The sequence below is a fragment of the Micromys minutus genome (assembly GCF_963924665.1).
Source record: "Micromys minutus genome assembly, chromosome: 3".
Classification (NCBI taxonomy): Eukaryota; Metazoa; Chordata; class Mammalia; order Rodentia; family Muridae; genus Micromys; species Micromys minutus.
Window position 1 is genome coordinate 15,978,889 of NC_137972.1, and position 18,503 is coordinate 15,997,391.

At 36.7% G+C, this 18,503-nt stretch overlaps 1 protein-coding gene across 1 annotated transcript in view; it reads left to right on the top strand.

Moving 5' to 3' along the window:
* LOC308418391 (uncharacterized protein) overlaps positions 1-18,503 on the top strand; it is a gene marked incomplete at both ends in the record, with an annotated part of 39,394 nt that overhangs the window by 17,913 nt on the left and 2,978 nt on the right. Inside the window, one exon of the mRNA XM_080913745.1 lies at positions 12,420-13,149. Within this exon, the coding sequence (XP_080769871.1) occupies positions 12,420-13,149 (730 nt within the window). The remainder of the gene's footprint in view (positions 1-12,419; positions 13,150-18,503) is intronic.

Here is an 18,503-nt window from a genome sequence, read left to right on the forward strand (position 1 = left end):
AAAGAAATAGAAGAAGTTATCAAAAGCCCCCCAAACAAACAAACAAACAAGCAAACAAACAAACAAAAAGCCAGGTCCAGATGGTTCATGGCAGAATTATATGAGACATTAATGAACAACCTAATACCAATACTCTCCAAACTATTTCACAAAATAGAGTCAGATGGAACACTAACTAACTCATTTTTGAGGCCACAATAACCCTCTTTCCTAAATGACACAAAGACCCTACAAGAAAAGAAAACTTCAGAACAATCTCACTTATCAATATTGATGGAAATATACTCAACAAAATCCATGCAAACTGAATGCAAAAACACATCAAAATGATTATTCAAAATGATCAAATAGGCTTCTTCCCTGGCATGCAAGGATGGATTAATATATGGAAATCCATCAATGTAATCCACCACATAAACAAACTCAAAGAAAAAACCACATGGTCATCTCACTAGATGCTGTGAAAGCATTTGACAAAATTCAACACCCCTTCATATTAAAAGTATTGGAAAGAACAGGATCAAAGGCACATACCTAAACATAATAAAATCAATATACAGCAAACCAATAGTCAACATCAAACTTAATGGTGGAAAAGTTGAGGCCAGCCCAGTAAAATCAGGGACTTGAGAAGGTGTGCCACTTGCCTGCTACCTATTCTATATAGTACTGGAAGTTCTGGCCAGAGCGATTAGACATCAAAAGGAAATCAAAGTGATACAAATTGGAAAGGAAGAATTAAAAACATTACTGTTTACAGAAGACAGGATACTGTTGATACTGTACGTAAATGACCCCAAAAATTTCACCAGAGAATTTCTACAGCTGATAAACATGTTCAGCAAAGTGGCAGGATATAACATTAAGTCAAACAAATCAGTAGCCTTCCTCTACTCAAAGGACAAACATGTGGAGAAAGAAATTAGTCAAAAGATACCTTTCACAATAGTTACAAATAATATGAACTAACTTGGTGTGACTCAAATTAAGCAAGTGAAAGACCTGTATGACAAGAACTTCAAATCTCTAAAATAGGAAATAGAGGAAGATTTCAGATAATAGAAGTATCTCCAATGCTGATGGATTGGAAGGATCAACATTGTAAAAATGGCCGTCTTACCAAAAGCAATCTACAGATTCAATGAAATTCCCATCAAAATTCCAACCCAATTTTTCATAGTGTTGGTAAGAGCAATTTGCAATTTCATCTGGAATAATAAAAGACCTAGAATAGTGAAATCCATCCTGAACAAGAAAAAATCTGTGGGAATCACTATCCCTGACCTCAAGCTATATTACAAGGCAATTGTGCTAAAAACTGCATGGTTCTGGTACAGAGATAGGCAAGTGGATCAATGAAATACAATAGAAGATCCAGAAATGAGCCCTTACATATATGGTCTCTTGATTTTTGACAAGGGAGCTCTGAACATTCAATAGAAAAAGAACAGCCTCTTCAACAAATGGTGTTGGTCCAACTGGCACTGAGCATACAGAAGAATTAAAATAGACCCTTTATTATCTTTTTATATGATGCTCAAGTACAAGTTGATCAAAGATCTCCACATTGGACCAGGTAAACTGAAATTATTAGAGGAGAACCTAGGGAAAACCTTAGAACAAATAGGGACAGGATAATTTTTCCTGAATAGAATACTAATGGCTTGTTGTCTAAGGTCAAATATCGACACATGGGACTTAATCAGATTGTATAGTTTTTGTAAGGGTTAGGACACTGTCAAGAAAACAAAACAGCAGCCAACACATTAGGAAAAGATGTTTACCAATCCGACATCTGATGGAGGCCTAGTATCCAAGGTATATAAAATCTCAAGAAGTTAAACACCAGAGAATGAAACAACCCCATTTAAAAATGGGGTACAGAGCTAAACAAAAAGTTCTCAATAGAGGAATATCAAGTGGCTGTGAAGCAATCTAAGGAAGTGCTCAATATTATTAGCCATAAGGGAAATGCAAATCAAAAAACTCTGAGATTCCACCTCACACCAACCAGAATGAATAAGATAAAAAATTCAGATGACAGCAGATGCTGGCAAGGATGTGGAGAAAGAGGAACACTTCTCTACTGTTGGTTGGTTGTAAAATGGTACAAGCACTCTGGAAATCAGTCTGACGATTTCTCATAAAACTTTACAAAATTCTACCTGAAGACCCAGTTATTCCACTTCTGGGAATATGCCCCAAAGAAGCTCCCACATACAACAATGACACATGCACCACAATATTCATAGCAGCCCTATTTATAATAGCCAAAAGCTGTAAATAACCCAGATATCCTCCAGTAGATGAATGGATACAAAAATATCAGTATATTTATAAAATGGAGTACTACTCAGCTATCAGAAACAATGACTTAATAAAATTCTTAATAAAATGGATGCATCTTGAGAATATCATCCTGAGTGCGTTAACCCAGTCAGCAAAGAACAGACCTAATATGAAGTCACTGATAATTGGATACTAACCCCAGAAAGCTCTGAACACCCCAGAAACAACTCACAGACTATATGAAGTTCAAGAAAAAACAAAGGCCAAAAAAAAAAAAAGAAAAAAAAAAAAAAAAAAAAAAGAAAAAAAAAAAAAAAAAAAAAAAACTGCAAAGGAAATGAAAAGCCATTATGCTTAATCTTTCTACATCAAGAAAACTTTCACTATTTCCCAGTTACATCCTATTTTACAAGTACTTTATGCTTATTGTAACTAGTAAGATTTTAATGCATACTATCAAATGTTTAGAAAAAATAAGTACCGATAAAAATGTATTCATATACTTTTATGCAAAAATGCTTGAAATCTGTATATTTGTCCTTGTTTTTTAAAATAAAATTTTCAATTAAAAAAAAAAAAAAGAAACCAGAGGTACCTGAAAGACATAATCCAGAACACAGTGGTACCACATGATTATGTCAAAAATTGGCTGGCCAGATTTTGATCTTTGGTGAATTTTCTTTCCAGTAGTAAATGGAAAGACAGCAAATAAAGGAATATTAGAACATTTGTTATCTCCGGGCTTTCACATTGAATGTAGGTGTGGCAGTCCCTTTGTCTCTTTGAAGTCCCGTTTGTCTCTGGTCTCCCAACTTACCCCCAGACAAATCTTTACAGGATTTTAAAGTATTAATCTGTTCTTTCCTTGACTCAGAACTGATGTCATATTTCTTCATGTAATTAAAGTGGTTTAATAGAGGACTGCATAAAAAAGACTTTGATTCAGCCTCAGAACTGGCCAGAGTCCTATTATAATTTTGTGTAATTGTCTCTCTTTTCTTTTAATCCTTGCTACTGCTTTGAGGAAGCTATTTTTTAACCAAGCTGATCTACAACACACCTTAGCTCTCAAATCCTCCTGAGGAAAATTTCTCTCTCCCAGACACCTGCAGCTAACCTAAGGACTTTCACCAATGAGTTTACCTGAAGTGGTTCCCTTTCCTCTAACCCTAGGCTCATTCTCAGGTCACCAGACACCTCTGCTCATAGTTCTTCCACTACTTTCAGCATTGATTGCATGTTCAGTTGTCTGAGAACCTCCAGGCCCAGACTCATCCTCAGTCTATTGGCCCAATCTGTTTCCAACTCCCTGTGACCCAGTGAAATCTGAATATCTAGGAGATTTGGAGTTATGAGCCTGGGGTCTTCATTGCAGTCCTTGGACCACTGACTCTTATTTTCTGACTGTAGGTGGTTTACAGGAGTAACTAGATACTTGAGAGCTTGGGAAAACAAGCTTGACCCCCACATCCTAGAATGAGATTTTTCACCCCTGGAACAGTGTTTTAGGGGCTTCTCTTGAGCCCAGCACCTGACGGCAGTGGCACAGTGTAAATGCAGCCTAGTGTTCAGCATTTGCCAGTTCTAAAGTCCTTTCTCACAACCGAGCAGTGAGCAGAATGGAAACCACAAGTAATTTGAGATTTAATATGACATTTTATTGGTCATCCAGCAGGAAAGATATGTCGCTAGTAACTTTTCAAAAGATTCTTTCTATCATTGTCTAGAATGAGATACTCTGAAACATTCCAAACAATAGGAAACATAATCAATAATAATAACATAAACCCAAGGGGGACAGCAACAGTCCAAAGCCTTGCAAATTTCTCTTTTAGGTAAATACCTCTTAGTACAGCTCTCAGTCATACCAGAAAAGCATCTTTGTGCATTGGGTAGCAATTAAATGAATGAATGACATTGTATATGAACAATATGCAAAGAACAATAAGTGTACCACTTATGGATATTTTATTACACTGCTTTTTTCCAAGGCCCAGGGAACATAAAAGATGGAAACATTTTAGAGCCAAAGCTTAAGGAGCATAGAAAACTTTGTCTTCTCCACAGGAAAGACTCATGGATTTCATAAAATCACTGCAGCTGTACTTTACTGTATCAAATCAAACCAGTGAACTCACAACATGGTATGGGGCTGGCGTGTCACACTCATTCCCTTTCACACCTACCTGAGGATCTCTTGAACTTTGGTGCCTGCTAATTGAAGGAGATACAATTTTCTGCTAGGGGTATTTTTCCATGTAGGTTAATCATCTCTTAAAAGATGGCCTACTACCCATGTGTCTAGAGAAAATACTATTTGGATTCAGTGAGTCACAAAAACAAACAAAGAAAACACATCTAATTGTAAGAGGGCCATTAGTAATGTTTTATGTGGAAGAGTAGAAAGGGGTGACAATTGTTGTTATAATGATCAATGAGCCATTTTAAAACATTGTATGTTAAAATTATTTTAATAGTGTATTCAAATTGAACTGAAATACAATGTTTAGCTATCCCAGATAAAATAAAGGCAATCTTCATGGAATGGGTGCTTATGATTATCAATTTGCCTGCACTAAGGAGACAAGAAGATTCATACAGCACATCCCTCAGGGTGTCTAATTTTTAAAACAGTATTGCAGGTAAGGTGAAGAAATTCTGTGAAAATGACACACCATTTGTGCATGGCATGACCTAAAAGGCTAGGGGCCAGAATGAAGCTAAAAGTTAAGTGAACTTTTTCCAACTCTGGTAGCAGATACTGATTGATTAGATGAGCTTTTACAGCAGCAGTTCCTCACTGGCTTTGCATATGAAACCACTTCCTCTGCCTTCACTGTACGTCCACACCTTGACTTTCTACAACATATGTTGTCTCTCAGCTTAGTCTCATATATGTGTTTCACATATATGTTGGTCCTGTTGTGCTTACAAGTTCTGTTTTCTTGGTGTTCTCCATCCCTTCTGGCTTTAATGCTCTTTAGAGCTCCTCTTCTGCTGGTTATCTTGACCACTGTAGAAGAATTTAGTGAAGACCATCAGTTTAACATAATGAGTTAAATCTCTTTTTCTCTGCATATTTTCTTTCTATGAGTTTATATTTGTTCCTATATGCTGCAGGAGGATGTTCTGGGAGACCCATGGACCCTGTTTATTTGACTCCTTAGGTCTTCTTTTGATGTTCTTAACATCTCAGCTCTCTCAAAGCTATCTCCACTTTTTTAAAATAATTTTAAGGTCTTCCTAATATTTTCTGTTGAGATATACCTCTCTTTCCATCTATGAAGTCTCTAAGTAGAACATTATGATAGAATCTTATCTGAAATAATAGTCAAGTATCATTAAAAGTATCAGACATTAACTCTCCTATATGAAATGGGATTCAAGGGTGGCCAGTCATTGTTTAGTCATTCCCTCATCTCTGCTCCATCCTTATCTCTGTATATCTTCTAGTAGAGCCAAGTTCAGGTTTTGTGAGAATTTGAAGTACTATATATACTGGCTGGTCTCAGTATATTCAACTTTACACACAAATTAGAGTTCTGAATGGAGAAAACCTTAATTGATAAAAACCTTTCTGTAAGATTCAGCTCTAAGACATTGTCTTAATTAGTTATCAATGAAAGAGGAGCCAGCCCATTGTGTGTATTGGAATTCTTGGACTAGTGGCTTGGTTATTAAAGCAGACTGACCAAGCCATGGAAATCAAGCCAGGAAGTGACATCCCTCCATGACCTTTGCATCAGCTCTTGCTTTCATGTTCTTTCCTTGTTTAAGTTCCTTCTCTACTAACTATAATTAACAGCAATATGGAACTTTAAAATAAATAAGACTTTTCATTCACACCATTTTTTGGCTTGTTTCATTTTCAATCATAAGCAAGACAGTATATTTTGATTCCTTCAACCTTTTCTTCATTCAGTTCAACCCCTGTTTGTGTTCTACTCCTTGATGTCAAGTTTATAATCACTTTTTAATAATATTATGAACACATATATGCACACATTAATATAATATGGTAAATTGTCTTTATATGTCTGTCTGTCTGTCTGTCTCTCTATCTCTCTGCCCATCTCTCTGTGTGCATGTAAATACAACGGTCTTGGAAACATGGTATTGGCTCCCCTACAGGAGTTCCAGGTGTTCTTGAGCCATACAGTGTAGAGGCCGTGAATGGAACTCTGTCCCTCTACAAGAATAGGGTATGATCTTAGCCTACATATCATTGCTCTTGAATCTTGACTTAAGGAAGTCTTACAAGGTGATGGAAATCAAGAAAAGTTATTCTAATGCTGAACTCTAGGTGAAACGGCATATATTTTAGGAGAATCACTGTTAGTTGCTGAGAGGTAGGTTTCCAACCCAATACCCCCAAGACAAAACTTTAATATTAAATTTTTAATCCTCATTAGCTCTGAATATGACTGTTTGGGCATTAAGCATTGTATCCTTTATAATTGAGAGGAGGTATTTAGGGCATGGATGCATGTGAGAATTAAGTGACAAACAAAGTGATATGAGAAACACCTGGGCAGAAGGGACAGAACATTAGGACATGATTTAAAGGCTTCCTCGTAGAACCAATAATAGAACTCTGATAAAAAATGATAAATCAATTTGTGTAAAATTAAATCTCTCATTTATCATCCATATTTGTGTATGTGGCTGTAGATACTTAAGATATGAATGTGAAGTAGTGTTAAGTAGACAGTAGAAATTGTCCCTTCTCTGGAGGCACACATTTCAGACATGAATTATTAAAGGTGCCAAGATCCACAGGTCACTAAACCAGCAGCATGCTGCCAATCCTTCAACCTCACCTTTCCTAAATGTCTTCCCAGTCAGCTGTTGGATAATGTATTTTGATTGTGCCTCATGAGTCCATAGCTGACATTTTAGCACAATAAAACAGAATGCTTTGCTTAATATATCGCTAACACTGAAAAAGGTTCAAGGAAAAGGCAAAATGTTTTCAGCTTTTCACAGAACCTGTTGCACTTTTAAAGGATTCATCAAGCTAAGGACAAGACTGACTTCCCTCAGAACCACCTGCTCAACCGCACACACATGTCAATAAGTGTACCTGGTTAATGCCTATCCTTCTTATCTCAGAAATCACTTTCCTTTCCGAAATTCTACAACTGTCCATTAGGTTTGAAAAACCTACAATAAATATACATGAGAATAACAGAAAATCCTAAGTGGTGTTTACCTTTTAAAATAGATTAATGAGCCAAGATTGCCAAGTGATAATGCATTAATTCTGCCTTTGTAATATATGTATAATGACCAAGTGAAAAGTCACCAGTATTTGTCGCTCTGCAGTTGTCACATAATCTATAAAAATTACAACATTATTTTTCAATTTATATATGATATTCTCAACATTATATCACAGAGCACCAACATGCATACTCAAACGTGCGTAAGACTCATGGTGCAGAAGAGATAGAGTCTGTTATGAGATTCACAATGACATGACCCTTTATAATCTGACTGCATTTGAATATTTTTCAAAATTTTTTAAAGAAACACACACAAACATACACACAAACACACACACATTTTGAGGCACACAAAAATACTGAACTATGAAATACAAGGGAATTATATGAAGATAATCATTCATGTTAATTTATACCTCCATGAAAAGGATGAGATAGAAGTAAATACAGAAATTTAGTATATTTTAGTTTTTTTTTGTCTTGTGTTGAAAACATATTTAGTCATTGACTCTGAAAATATTTTACTGTTTGATCAGACACAATAGAAAAACAAACTACTTGCAGGCTGTCCTTAAAAATTTTGTTCTAGGAAGACTGTATTACATAAAGTGTATATGGGTTTATTTTGTGAAACTAAATATGAGATGCAGAGCTAGCCAGGTACGGAGGTACTCTCCCTTTATCACCATGTCTCATGGGCTTGGGCACAAAGATCTCTGATTTTGAGGTCTTGCTGTCCTACAGAGCAAGTTTAAGGACCAAAATCACTACACATATAAAACCTGTATTGAAAAGAACCAAAATCAATGAAAATAGTGATTAGATATCAGGAGAAAGCATATGTTTTTCTGTATACTTAGTTTAATATTACTTCTGCTAACAACTTAAATTTTACATTAGATTGTTTAGAGAGTAATCAAAACTATATCTAAATATATTCAAAAGATAGCTACACTATGAATATTTTGACTGAGGTGTAATTTAATAAAAGTGAGTGAGACAAAATGATCCAAGGCTTGTTTATTTCTGAGAAAATTTTACTTATATTTGAGAAGGAAAACATTGTAGCACCACAGATTCTCAAACATATACTACAAAATCTTTCCAAGAGAAACAGCATTGTATAGACACAAGGTCAGAGGCCTAACAAAGGGAATTGATAACAGGAAACAAAACTAAACCCACACAACTATAGTGATGCCTAATTAAGACATATTGCCAACATTTTAATCATTCAAAGAAAACAGTCTTATATTCATTATTATGTTTAACAAATAGATCTGTAGAAACTGTACAGATATACAATGTACAAAAGTGAGAATAGTAAAAAATTTCTGACACTAAGCACAAATAAATCTAAAATGTAATCCACTTTTAATTTAGTCTTATTTAATATAAGTTCAGAAAATCAAACTATTCAATAATACGAATGAAACCCTTTAAGAAGGACATTCTTAAAAGTATTCATGTATCACAGAAAATAAACCTTTCATACTTCTGAATATGTTACAATTAAAATTATTCCATAGAGCAGAGAAAACTATATCTGGTAGAAACCTTATTTTCAGAATGTGCACTTGTCTCAAAAGGTAACTACAGAAGAGTGAATGGATACTTATCTTATATTTTCCATAATGAGCCTTTAATTGCTGAGCCTGCTCTCCAACCATGATAGGACATTTATCAGTAGAAAAAGTAGTAACGGCTAATAAACCTTTTGCAAATCATCTACAATCTTAGTTTATATTCATGTGCAAATTAAAACTAAGAGAATATTTCATTTGATGTCAGTTAGAATGGTCATCTTGATTCTAGTAAACAAGAATGAACATTGTTGAAAATGTAGATAAAGGCAAAGCCTTTCAGGGTACAATGTGATGAGAAACTGGACCTGGCCCATGAACATTCATACTGACGCTCTGCAAAAACTAATGTGAACTTGCAAATTTGTTCTTGTCCCATGTTGTGTGTATTTTGAATAGAGCAGTGATAAATGTGCAAGTGTCTATGTGTTGTGATGACTTGAAGTTCTTCATATATGTAATAAGAACAGATATAGCAGAAGCAGAGCCACATCCCAAAGCCACTGCTTAATAAAGTAATCACCACACTTCCCCAAGAGCCTGTTGCATGAGACTTATAACTTAACCCACATTACTATTACAGACATTGTACCCATGCTCCTTCTCCAAAACACGAGTTTCCTTCTGAGCTCCGCACTGGTGAGTTCATAGGTGAAATGAACTTTTCATAAAACAATAATCTCTTTCACATATTGCTGGTACTCAAAAAGGCCACTAAAAGGCTCAAGATGTGTGATTTTTGGCAAAATCAACTGCTCTATTCCAGAACACACGTAGCTCTGATGTAGTCTGAGTTCCACCAGAACAGGCAGTTCCTCAGCAGCCCCCACATAAGCTTGTCAATTTAAATTTCTCCTCTGCTCCCTATTTGACTTTCCCAAGCCAAAGTCCACCAAAACCACACTTTGTCATGACCCTCATCTCCCATTTTTTTCTTGTATCTGTAGACACTTGAAAACCATCCTATCAAACATTGCGGCATATTCATATACAGTCACATGCTCCTTGCCTTTTTTTAAACTTCATCACTCCTGTGAGATTGTCTTTGATTTTAAAAGAAAGGAAAAAAATACCAAAAATTAATGTATTTCCCCTTCATTGTATATCTATTATATCCTAAGGGGGAAAGTATCATCATCATTATCAACAACAACAAAAACAACAACAACAAAAATCTACCCACTGGATTACACCACAGAATTTCACATTATCTATATCAAAGGAAAATTCATTCATTTTCTGAGATACTCCCTATACAAACTAATAATAAAACATCTGAAATGTTTGTATGCATTTCATATCATATCAACTGTGACTGGTCGACATTTGATAAAGTATAATAGAAAGTCACAAGGCTCTCTGCTTTACCTAATCTAAATTTTCTTAAAGTTTCTACTAGCCACACTTAAAGCCTGAGAAATTATGGAATCTCTATATGAAAACAGACATAAAAGACAAACCATTCAAATCGGTTTTAAACTTTTCATGTTCAGGTAATGTGTTATGCAACAGACAAAATGTGTAGAAATTTGTATTGAATCAAGAGTCATTATATTCAGTATTTTTCAAACAATTTTATTCTTTGTTTTTTGAGACAGGATCTCTCTGTATAACAGTCCCCATTGTTCTGTACCTGGGTTTGAGACCTGTCTTGAATTGCACTTAGAAATCTAGTAATCCCCCTTTGATTGCTAGGAGTAAAGTATACGTTACCCGTCTATTTGCCAGTCAATTATTATTAAAACAAAAGAAAGAGAAAGAGAGTAAGGGGTAGATGGATAAGGGAGGAAGAAAGAAATAAAGAAAGAAAATTAAAAAAACCAAGAAAGGAAAAAAGAAAAAAGGAAAGAAAACTGTACACATTGCTCATGAGTCTTAAAAGAAATGTCTTTTAGGGTTCAAATGCAGAATTCCAACATAGGTCACTTGGGTAGAAGTATGATAAATAAAGCTTTGAAGTCAAGTCAGGAAAAAGCTAAAACAAAATAAACACTCTTTTAAATGACAAGTCAAGGCTTTCATGGGAGCTGTAAGAGGATTATGGACTATGACATGGTGACAATAAGCATGTCCCTGTTTGATACACTGCCAAATCATCCTCAATATGTCAGATCAGAAAGCACTCAAGCATTGGCTATGAACATGGAAAATGAAATTCACTGTGTTGAAAATCTTCAGACATAGCAATGAGTTGGAGACTTTGGAGGTATTTGAAAACTACCTTGTTCATGTTAATAACAAATCAACAGTTCAAGACTAATTCCTAGAGCAAACAATAGTGAACATAATCTAATTCAACATTCTAAAAATTAAATATATAAAGTGAGAATATTCTCTGTGAAGCATATCATTCTGTGTTACATGTGAGAACTAAGTTTTCATGGATTGACTGGTCTAATAATTACCTGGCCTCTCTTTGGCCACTTTACTTTTCCTAACAATGAATTAACAAAGAAAATGATTATTCAGCCTTTCATTCCTATGATATCAGTTTATTCAATTTGAACCAGATCTTGGGAATTCTGGACAACCAATTTTGTTCAAAAAAGACTGCCAGTCTTTTTCTCTCACTTACTATGTATCTCATCTTGGTGTCATAATTCATTGCAGAACTGAACAAAATGGACTACACATTTAGCTATTACATTTATGTACACAAATATACATGAGTACACAGAAGCCAATACTCCCAGGATCACAACAAATAAGGACAGAGTCACAGCTACATCTAATTAATGTTTAAACAACAATAACATTTCATTGCTAATAACTGAAATTTCACCATATCAATTTAACCTTGTTTTCCAAATTTCATTTTTGATGATTTACATCTGAATCCTAGAAAACCTGACCCCTATTGTATCCTCTAGGCTAAAATCCCAAAGAAGAGTCAGAGATGCATGGCATCCTGCTGTGCCAAGTCTGGTCACCAATAAGGACCTGAAAGGTGCCTTTGTTCTACCTTCCTTATAAAAACTCTGTCCTTCCTTCCTCCAGCACAAACTTGGGAGCAAGTCTAGACTCTCCTCCAAGATGCTGGTGGTCCTGCTCACAGCAGTCTTGCTGGTCCTGAGCTCAGCTCAGAGCTCAAAGGAAGGTATAATGTAGGAGAGGGAATCTTACAGTGCAATGGGAATTGGGCTACTCACTTCTGTTCAGGACTGGTAGATATAAGATAAAAAGGGGACATAGACAAAGAATTATCAGAACAAATAGTAGAACTTGTTATTATTTTACCTGTAAAGCTTAAACTATAAACATTGTATAGTTTCTGGGGAAAAGTGAAGGTATAAATTCATGTACTTTTATCTATACTTAATAGAAGAGCTGCAGAGTCAGGGACATGGTCACCATCATCTGAGACCACCTCCTGGAGGATTCCCACCAAGACCTCCTGCTTCTGATGAAGATGATGATGGTGATGTGGATGGCAGTGGGGAAGATACAAATACACCAGAGAGACCACCACAGCACGGAGGCAATCATACTCAGCATCCACACCCTCCTCCCCCAGGACACCATCATGGTCCACCCCCACATGGAGGACCTCAGAGACCCCCTCATCATGGTCACCCACAAGGCCCACCCCCACCTGGAGGCCCTCAGAGACCTCCTCAGCCTGGAAACCCACAAGGGCCACCCCCTCCTGGAGGACCTCAGAGACCTCCTCAGCCTGGAAACCCACAAGGCCCACCCCCTCCTGGAGGCCCTCAGAGACCTCCTCAGCCTGGAAACCCACAAGGCCCACCACCTCCTGGAGGACCTCAGAGACCCCCTCAGCCTGGAAACCCACAAGGCCCACCCCCTCCTGGAGGCCCTCAGAGACCTCCTCAGCCTGGAAACCCACAAGGCCCACCACCTCCTGGAGGACCTCAGAGACCCCCTCAGCCTGGAAACCCACAAGGCCCACCCCCACCTGGAGGACCTCAGAGACCTCCTCAGCCTGGAAACCCACAAGGACCACCCCCTCCTGGAGGCCCACAACAGAAACCCCCTCAGCCTGGAAATCCACAAGGCCCACCCCAGAAAAGACCTAGTTTCCTGCAGACATTGTTTGCATAATCATCTGGTTCCATGGCAGAGAAGGTAAATAAACAACTCACCCTTCATACAGTCCCACAAACTCCAGTGATACCATTAAAGTTTCTAAAGACATATATCATAAATACATCTAAGAAATAATTGGCCTTCATAATTCTATTAGTTATGTGATTTAAATTCACTCTCATATTTCCTAACTCTAACAGAATTATCCAAGAATCTAAACAATATTTAAGACATATTGAAATTACACATTGTCTTTCTTCTCCCAGAACTTATTTATTTATTTATCCATTTATTTCTTTATTTCAGGTGAACAGAAGATAGATGGCTTCACTTTCATTCCTATAGATGAATAATCTAAATAAAATATTAAGCATACAGTTATTCCTTGATGTTTCTCATTCTGACTGTGCACGGTACTGCAGGCTGGGGATGGCTACTTCCAGAAAAAAAATTCTGTCCTCTACATATCATCTAACTATCAATTGAGAGACCCCCTTCTTTCCATGTTACCCTCATGTTCTGACCACTGTTATGCTACATTTTCTACATACCAGCTATTTTAGAAAAATACTTCACACAGGATTTGGTACATTTTAAGAGTAAAATACATAAACAGTGATGCCCATTAGAATGTCAGTTGCCTTTAACATCAGTACTCTAGGGAATAGCTGCTAGATTTATTAGAGGTCATCTTTGAAAACTCATCTTTTCAGTACTTTAATATCAGTACTCTAGGGAATAGGGGCTAGACTTATTAGAGGTCATCTTTGAAGACTCATCTTTTCAGCTCTTAGGCAAAAAGAGATCCATTCTATATTGACCTTTTAGATAACTGTTGCATTTATAATTATTCCATTTTCTAATATCTCATTTTATTTTTCTTATTTTATCAAATTAATGACTGACAGTTTCCCCAGGGATAAACAAACAACCTTCCCAACATTGTCTTTTTTTTTTTCAAAATAACACTTTTATTTATTTATAAGATATTTTTTTTACATAAAACCATGTGAATATATTTTTTTTAGTCAGTACTTGATTTTTTTCAAGGGCTTGACAGTATGCATTGAAAACCTAATAGTTACAATAAAGTACATGCAAAACAAAACGCAACATGGAAATAGTCAAAGTCTTCTTGTTTTGTAAATATATGTATATTTTTTTGGTTTCTTTATTTCTTGGACTTCATACAGTCTGTGAGTTGTTTCTGGGGGAGTGCAAGCCTCTGGGGTTAGCATCCCACTATCAGTGACTGCATATTATGTCTGTTCTTTTGTGACTGGGTTATCTCACTCAGGATGATATTCTCTAGATGCAGCCATTTTCTTAAGAATTTGGTTAAGTCATTGTTTCTGGTGGCTGAGTAGTATTCCATTGTGTATATGTACCACAATTTTTGTATCCATTCATCTTCTGAAGGACATCTGGGTTCCTTCCAGCTTCTGGCTATTATAAATAGAGCCGCTATGAACATTGTGGTGCATATATCTTTGTTGTGTACTAAGGTGTCTCTGGGGTATATGCCCAGAAGTGGAATAGCTGGGTCTTCAGGTAGTACTATATCCAATTTTCTGAGGTATCACCAGATAGATTTCCTGAGTGGTTGTATTAGCTTACAACCCCACCAACAGTGGAGAAGTGTTCCTCTTTCTCCGCAGCCTCGCCAGCATCTGCTGTCATCTGAGTTTTGGATCTTGGCCAATCTGACTGGTGTGATGTGGAATCTCAGGGTTGTTTTGATTTCCATTTCCCTGATGGCTAAGGATGTCAAGCACTTCCTCAGATGTTTCTCTGCCATTCGGTGTTCCTCTACTGAAAACATTTTGTTTAGCTCTGTACCCCATTTTTTAATAGGGTTATTTGATTCTCTAGTGTCTAGCTTTTTGAGTTCCTTGTACACCTTGGATATTAGGCCTCTATCTGATGTGGTGTTGGTAAAGATATTTTCCCATTCTGTTGGTTGCCGTTTTGTTTTTTTGACAATGTCTTTAGCCTTACAGAAACTTTGCAATCTCATTAAGTCCCATTTGTTAATCTTTGACCTTAGAGCTTGAGCCATTGGTGTTTTGTTCAGAAAATTTTCTCCTGTACCTATGTGTTCTAAGGTTTTCCCTACTTTCTCATCTAATAGTTTCAGTGTATCTGGTTTAATGTGGAGATATTTGATCCACTTACACTTGAGCTTTGTACAAGGAGATAAGAACGGGTCTATTTTATTTCATTTGCATGCTGAGTGCCAGTTGGACCAGCACCATTTGTTGAATAGGCTGTCCTTTTTCCATTGAATGTTTACTGCTCCTTTGTCAAAAATCAGGTGACCATATACATGAGGGCTCATTTCTGGATCTTCTATTCTATTCCATTGATCCACATGCCTATTTCTGTACCAGTACCATGCAGTTTTCAGCACAATTGCCTTGTAATATAGCTTGAGGTCAGGGATAGTGATTCCCGCAGATGTTTTTTTGTTGTTGAGGATGGATTTCGCTATTCTAGGACTTTTGTTATTCCATATGAAATTGCACATTGATCTTTCCAATTCCATGAAGAACTGGGTTGGAATTTTGATGGGGATTGCATTGAATCTGTAGATTGCTTTTGGTAGGATGGCCATTTTTAAGATGTTGATTTTTCCAATCCATGAGCATGGGAGATCTTTCCATTTTCTGAGATCCTCCTCAATTTCTTTCTTTAGAGGTTTGAAGTTCTTGTCATACAGGTCCTTCACATGCTTAGTTAGAGTCACACCAAGGTATTTCCTAGTTTTTGTAATGATTGTGAAGGGTACCTTTTCCCTAATTTCTTTCTCCACATGTTTGTCCTTTGAGTACAGGAAGGCTACTGATTTGTTTGAGTTAATTTTGTATCCAGCCACTTTGCTGAACTTGTTTATCAGCTGTAGGAGTTCTCTGGCGGAATTTTTGGGGTCACTCAAGTACACTATCATGTCATTGGCAAAGAGTGATGATTTTATCTCTTCCTTTCGGATTTGTATCCCCTTGATCTCCTTTGCTGTCTAATTGCTCCAGCCAGGACTTCCAGTACTATGTTGAAAAGGTAGAGGGAGAGTGGGCAGCCTTGACGAGTCCCTGATTTTAGTGGGATTGCTTTAAGTTTCTCGCCATTAAGTTTGATGTTGGCTGTTGGTTTGCTGTATATTGCTTTTATTATGTTTAAGTATGGGCCTTGGATTCTTGTTTATTCCAGGACTTTTAACATGAAGTGGTGTTGGATTTTGTCGAATGCTTTCTAAGCGTCTAGTGAGATGACCATGTGATTTTGATCTTTGAGTTTGTTTATATGGTGATTACGTTGATGGATTTCCTTATGTTAAACCATCCCTGCATCCCAGGGATGAAGCCTACTTGGTCATGATGAATGATCATTTTGATGTGTTCTTATTTCGGTTTGCAAGGATTTTGTTGAGTATTTTTGTATCAATGTTCATAAGTGAGATTGGTCTGAAGTTCTTTTTCCTTGTTGGGTCTTTGTGTGGTTTAGGTACGAGGGTTATTGTAGCTTCAAAAAATGAGTTGGGTAATATTCAATCTGATTCTATCTTTTGGAAAAGTTTGGCGAGTATTGGTGTTATATCCTCTATAAAAGTCTGATAAAATTCTGCACTGAACCTGTCTGGACCTGGGTTTTTTTTGGTTGGGAGACTTTTGATGACTTCTTCTATTTCTTTGGATGTTATAGGGTTATTTAGATGGTTTACTTGTTCCTAGTTTAACTTTGGGACCTTGTATCTGTCTAGGAATTCATCTATTTCCTCCAGATTTTCCAATTTTGTGGAGTATAAGTTTTTGTAGTAGGATCTGATGATTTCTTGAATTTCCTCAGTTTCAGTTGTTATGTCCCCACTTTCCTTTCTGATTTTGTTAATTTGGATACTCTCTCTTTGCCCTCTAGTTAATCTGGCTAGGAGTTTATCAATCTTGTTGATTTTCATAAAGAACCAACTCTTGGTTGTGTTGATTTTTTCAATGGTTCTTTTTGTTTCTATTTGGTCTATTTCTGCCCTAATTTTGATTATTTCTTGCTGTCTACTCTTTTTGCGTGTATCTGCTTCCTTTTGTTCTAGGGCTTTTAGCTGTGCTGTCAGGTTGCTGATGTGAGCTCTCTCCAGTTTCTTTTTGGAAGCACTTAGGGCTATGAGTTTTCCTCTCAATACTGCTTTCATTGCATCCCATAGGTTTGGGTATGTTGTGTTTTCGTTTTCGTTGAATTCTAGAAAATCCTTAATTCTTTCTTTATTTCTTCTTTGACCCTGCTATCCTTTAACAGAGCATTGTTTAGTTTTCATGTGTATGTGAGCTTTTTGTTGTCTTTGTTGTTGTTAGAGACCAGCCATAGACCATGGTGATCTGAGAGGATGCATGAGGGTATTTCAATTTTCTTATATCGATGGAGGCTCGTTCTGTGTCCAATTATGTGGTCAGTTTTTGAGAAGGTGTTATGGGGTGGTGAGAAGAAGGTTTATTCTTTTACTTTGGGATAGTATGTTCTGTATATATCTATTAATTCTAGTTGGTTCAAAGTCTCTGCTAGTTTTGCAGTGTCCTTTTTCAGTTTCTGTTTCCCTGATCTGTCCATTGGTGAGAGTGGGGTATTAAAGTCTCCCACTAATATTGTGTGGGGTGAAATGTATTTTTTGAGCTTTAGTAGGGTTTCTTTATGAATGTGGGTGATTTTTTATTTGGAGCATATATGTTAAGGATTGAGAGTTCCTCCTGACAGATTTCCCCGGTAATGAGTAAAAAGTGTCCTTCCTTATCTTTTTTGATAACTTTTGGTTGGAAATTTACTTTATTTGATATTAGAATCGCCACTCCAGCTTGCTTCTTGGAGCTGTTTGCTTGGAAGTTTTTTTCCCACCCTTTTACTCTGAGATAGTGTCTGTCTTTGTCTCGGAGATGAGTTTCCTGTATACAGCAAAAGGCTGGATTTTGTTTATGTATCCAGTCTGATAGTCTATGTCTCTTTATTGGGGAGTTGAGTCCATTTATGTTAATAGATATCAAGGAATAGTTGTTTCTGTTTCCTGCCATTATTGCTTTTTTGGGTTGAGTTGTGTCTGTGTTTTTTTCTTCTTTTAGTTTTTTTTGTTTAGGTGTTTTCTTGTTCTTACTAGGCTGTATTTTCCCTCATTACGTTGGGTTTTCCACCTATAATTCGTTGTAGTGCTGGGTTTGTGGTCAGATATTGTGTGAATTTTGATTTGTCTTGAAATATCTTCGTCTCTCCATCGATGGTGATTGATAGTTTTGCTGGGTATAGCAGCTTGGGCTGGCACTTGTGCTCTCTTAAGGAGTGAATGATGTCTGTCCAGACTCTTCTAGCTTTCATAGTCTCTGTT